At 61.8% G+C, this 3,465-nt stretch overlaps 1 protein-coding gene across 1 annotated transcript in view; it reads right to left on the reverse strand.

The window, feature by feature from the left end:
• The window catches only part of NEMP1 (nuclear envelope integral membrane protein 1), a 4,434-nt gene extending 1,060 nt beyond the window's left edge, over nucleotides 1-3,374 (reverse strand). Inside the window, exons 1-9 of the mRNA XM_017728665.1 lie at nucleotides 3,351-3,374; nucleotides 2,850-3,032; nucleotides 2,554-2,764; nucleotides 2,225-2,297; nucleotides 2,018-2,111; nucleotides 1,738-1,852; nucleotides 1,330-1,555; nucleotides 544-717; nucleotides 102-316 (exon numbers count right to left, since the gene is read on the reverse strand). Coding sequence (XP_017584154.1) covers nucleotides 103-316; nucleotides 544-717; nucleotides 1,330-1,555; nucleotides 1,738-1,852; nucleotides 2,018-2,111; nucleotides 2,225-2,297; nucleotides 2,554-2,764; nucleotides 2,850-3,032; nucleotides 3,351-3,374 — 1,314 coding nt within the window. The 3' untranslated portion in view covers nucleotide 102. The remainder of the gene's footprint in view (nucleotides 1-101; nucleotides 317-543; nucleotides 718-1,329; nucleotides 1,556-1,737; nucleotides 1,853-2,017; nucleotides 2,112-2,224; nucleotides 2,298-2,553; nucleotides 2,765-2,849; nucleotides 3,033-3,350) is intronic.
• Nucleotides 3,375-3,465: the final 91 nt, after the last annotated feature.

The raw sequence follows: 3,465 nt of genomic DNA on the forward strand, positions 1-3,465 counted from the left end.
GGGGTCCATCCCCACAGGGTTCATCTCCCCCTAAGGTCCATCCCCACCACACCTGGAGCAGCCCAGCAGTGGTTCTGCTCCTTGGCCCCAGGGCAGCTGACCTCACTGGACATCCAGATGGTTGTGGGGCAGGGAATCACTCCTGTGATTCCCAGCAAAGGAGTCATTGACACTGTCCTCATCATCATCATCATCATCGTCGTCCTCCTCGAACAGCTGCTCGTCAATGAAGAGACTTTCCAGGCCAAACTCCCGCTCGTGGACAGACACCTCGTTGGGGGTGACGTGCGAGGCACCACCCACAAAGTCAGCAAACCTGGGAGAAGCCAGGGAGCAGCACGTTGGGCACATGTGTCCAGCACCTCTGGATATGCCCTGACACACGTGGGTGAAGCATTTTGGTGCCGCGACTGGGCATTATCCATCCTTTCCCCCCGGTCACTCTGCGCTCCCACACAGCCTGGATCTGTGTCTCTAAGGACAGAGGTGACAGCACAAAGGGACATAGGGTGGCCACCCCGAGCTCGCTGGCAGGGGTGTTACCTTTTGGGAGACTGGATGCGGGACACCGTGCTCCAGGCAGAGAATTCGGGGCTCTGGCAGAAGCTCCGCAGCTCTGCCAGGGCCTTGCGGGTCTCCACCTCGCCCTGGAGCCGATATTCCTCCTCTGTCAGCAGACGAGGGGGGGTCGGGCCCAGCTTGGAACTCTGCACCCTCCTGCCAGGGGGGAAACACCAGTTACTGCCCTCCTGGATGGGGTGGGACCTCCAGGGTGGGACCAGCTCCCGGGGCAGGAACTCTCAGGACAGAACCCCTGGGGCAGGACCACCTTCCAGGGCAGGATCCCTGGAGCAGGAAATCTAAGGCAAGATGAGCTCCTGAGACAGGACCACCTCGCAGGGCAGGACCAGCTCCTGGAGCAGGAACCCTGGGGCAGGACCAGCTCCTGAGTCAGGACCATCTCGCAGGGAAGGAAGTCTGGTGCAGGACCAGCTCCTGGGGCCAGACCAGTTCCTGAGACATGAATCCCTAGGGCAGACCAAGCTCGCAGGGCAGCTGGCAGTGGGGAAAGCGGAACACACCCTCCAGCCTCTGCTCCTCACTCCCTCTCCTGCACCAGTCCCAGGGGAAAAAGGGCACAGTTACCCACCCCACTCCCACACCGCAGTGAAAACACCCCTGATCTGTGGCACAGGCTCCATCCAGCAGCTCATCCGGACCCAGCTGGGAGCTACGAGCAGCTGGAATTCCACAGGCCTCACCGGTAGCCCAGCAGCTCATCCCGACCCAGCTGGGAGCCACGAGCAGCTGGAATTCCACAGGCCTCACCGGTAGGCAGCGAAGGCCCATTGCAAGGGGTAATCCAGGTTCTTGGTGCAGATGGCGACGAGCACCAGGCCCAGGGCGATGGGATGGATTTGGATGCCCGAGTACATCAGCAGCAGCCCCAGCAGCTGCAGGGCCCAGGAGAGGAGGTTGATGCTGCGCTCGTTCTCCAGGGGGCCGTACCTGTAGCACACGGCGAAGCTCAGCAAGCCCACGAACAGCAGGTAACCTGTGGGACAGCACAGGGATGGGGCAGAAATTTGGGGCTACATGAGGATGAGGGTGAACTTGACACCACCCCCTTGGAGCACCGGCAGGGATGGGGAGCCTCAGCGTCGCTCCCCAGCACGTTCCAGCTCCGTTAGGAGACGTTCAGTTGGTGAACTGGTGAGTCCCAGGGCTCTCTCCTACCTAACAGGTACTGCCAGTAGGACTTGCAGATCTCCCGCAGGTTCTTGAAGATCAGCTGGAGCAGGTACAGGGAAAAGGACCAACCTCCGACCAGCAGGAAGTACACAGGGCTTTTCTGGGGGAGGACAAGGGGGAGTTGCAGGCAGGCAGTGGGGCAGCCGTGGGTACCTCCCCCAGGTGCTGAGCTGCTCTGTGCCAAGCCCAGCCCATCCCAGTACTACACCAGTATGGAAAGGGCTATGAGGCTGCTGACCACTCATCCCCAGGAGATGACACCTACCTTGGGCATGACCTTGGACATCATGTAGACGAGGACGAGCAGCGAGGCCAACAAACCAACGCTGATGCCAGCTGAGTAGTAGAAGATTTGGCTCCTAAAATGATCACACCGGGTGTTTTATGGGTACCTGTGCACAAACACCCCCCACCCGGGAGCCACCGGGCACTGCCCACCTGCCCCAGCCCCCGGGGAAAGGAGGGCACTCACCTGCTCAGTGTGTCCCCACAGAAGAACAACAGCAGGCCCAGGAAGAAAACAAGGAACAGCTTAGGATCAAAGCCTGTGAAGAGAGCGAATCCCAGTGGAGAGGGGCACGGTGGGAAGCTCCCACCTGCCACAGGGTCACAAGGACGGGGATGGGGCAGTGTCCAGGTGAACCTCCAAGTGCCTCAAATGCCCCCACATTGCCTTCCGCAGACCCAATGCCCTTCCTGAGGAAGGAACAGCCTTGCTGGTCCTTGGCTCATGAGCTGCTGCATCCTGTTGTCCCCCGGGCAGCCCCAGGCCCCCTTTCCCCCACCAGGCAGGGGACGTACGTCGGAAGAGGACGACAGAGTACGTGGTGCCGGGCTCCAGCAGCTCGACCTTGAGGCAGGTTTTGTTGCTGTAGAGATCCACGTCGATGCTGGTGTCGTTGAGCTTCCCCCGCAGGAAGGAGAACACCACGTTCCACACGCTGAACTTCTCCAGCTCCTCCTCGCTGTCCACCTGGGTGACGCGGATCATCCGGCTGCTGGTGACACGGATCTGTCGGGAAGCGAGGTGGGAATGGATGGAGGGGCTGGAGCGGGGAGGAGCTGCTGCCTCCTCCTCCTCCTCCTCCTCCTCTCACCTGTGTCCTCGTCCAGATGTCGTGCCATCGTGGCACGCGGGTGTTGGTGTAGCAGAAGCGCTGGGATTCCCTGTGGTGGGAAGCGTGGCCCTCCTGGAGCGGGATGATGGGATCCTTGGCGCCTGGGAAGTGCACAGGGAGAGGTTCAGGCACTGCTCCCCTCTGCTTCACCCACCAAACACTCTACTGCCCTTTGCCTCCTCGGGGGTCCTCCCTTTAGGCATATTCCCCACGGTCCTGCCGCTGTTTTCCTTGGAATACACCCTCTGGTTCTTTTTTGGGATAACCCCGTGCCCTGGGCTGTCGGGGTCAGCACAGCCCCATCCCTGCGCCCATTCCAGCTCGACTCCTAGCTCCAGAACCGTTCCCACCTCAGGGACATCAATCCGAGGGTGTCTCCGGCCAGCGCTCGCCCCCAGGGGTGAAGCGGCTCCCGAATCGCACGGAAGGCCCGGTCGCACCGGGAGATCGGGACAGCGGGACACGAAATCCCGGTCCCACCGGGCTGCACCGACCCCCGAGCATGGAGGCCCCGGGAAGCGCTCAGAGGGTTCCCTGGTGGGGCAGGGGGTCTCTCAGCGGGCACCGGGAAGTTGCCCGTGGCGCAGGCCGCTGG

This window comes from Corvus brachyrhynchos, unplaced genomic scaffold (assembly GCF_000691975.1).
Source record: "Corvus brachyrhynchos isolate BGI_N302 unplaced genomic scaffold, ASM69197v1 scaffold193, whole genome shotgun sequence".
Classification (NCBI taxonomy): Eukaryota; Metazoa; Chordata; class Aves; order Passeriformes; family Corvidae; genus Corvus; species Corvus brachyrhynchos.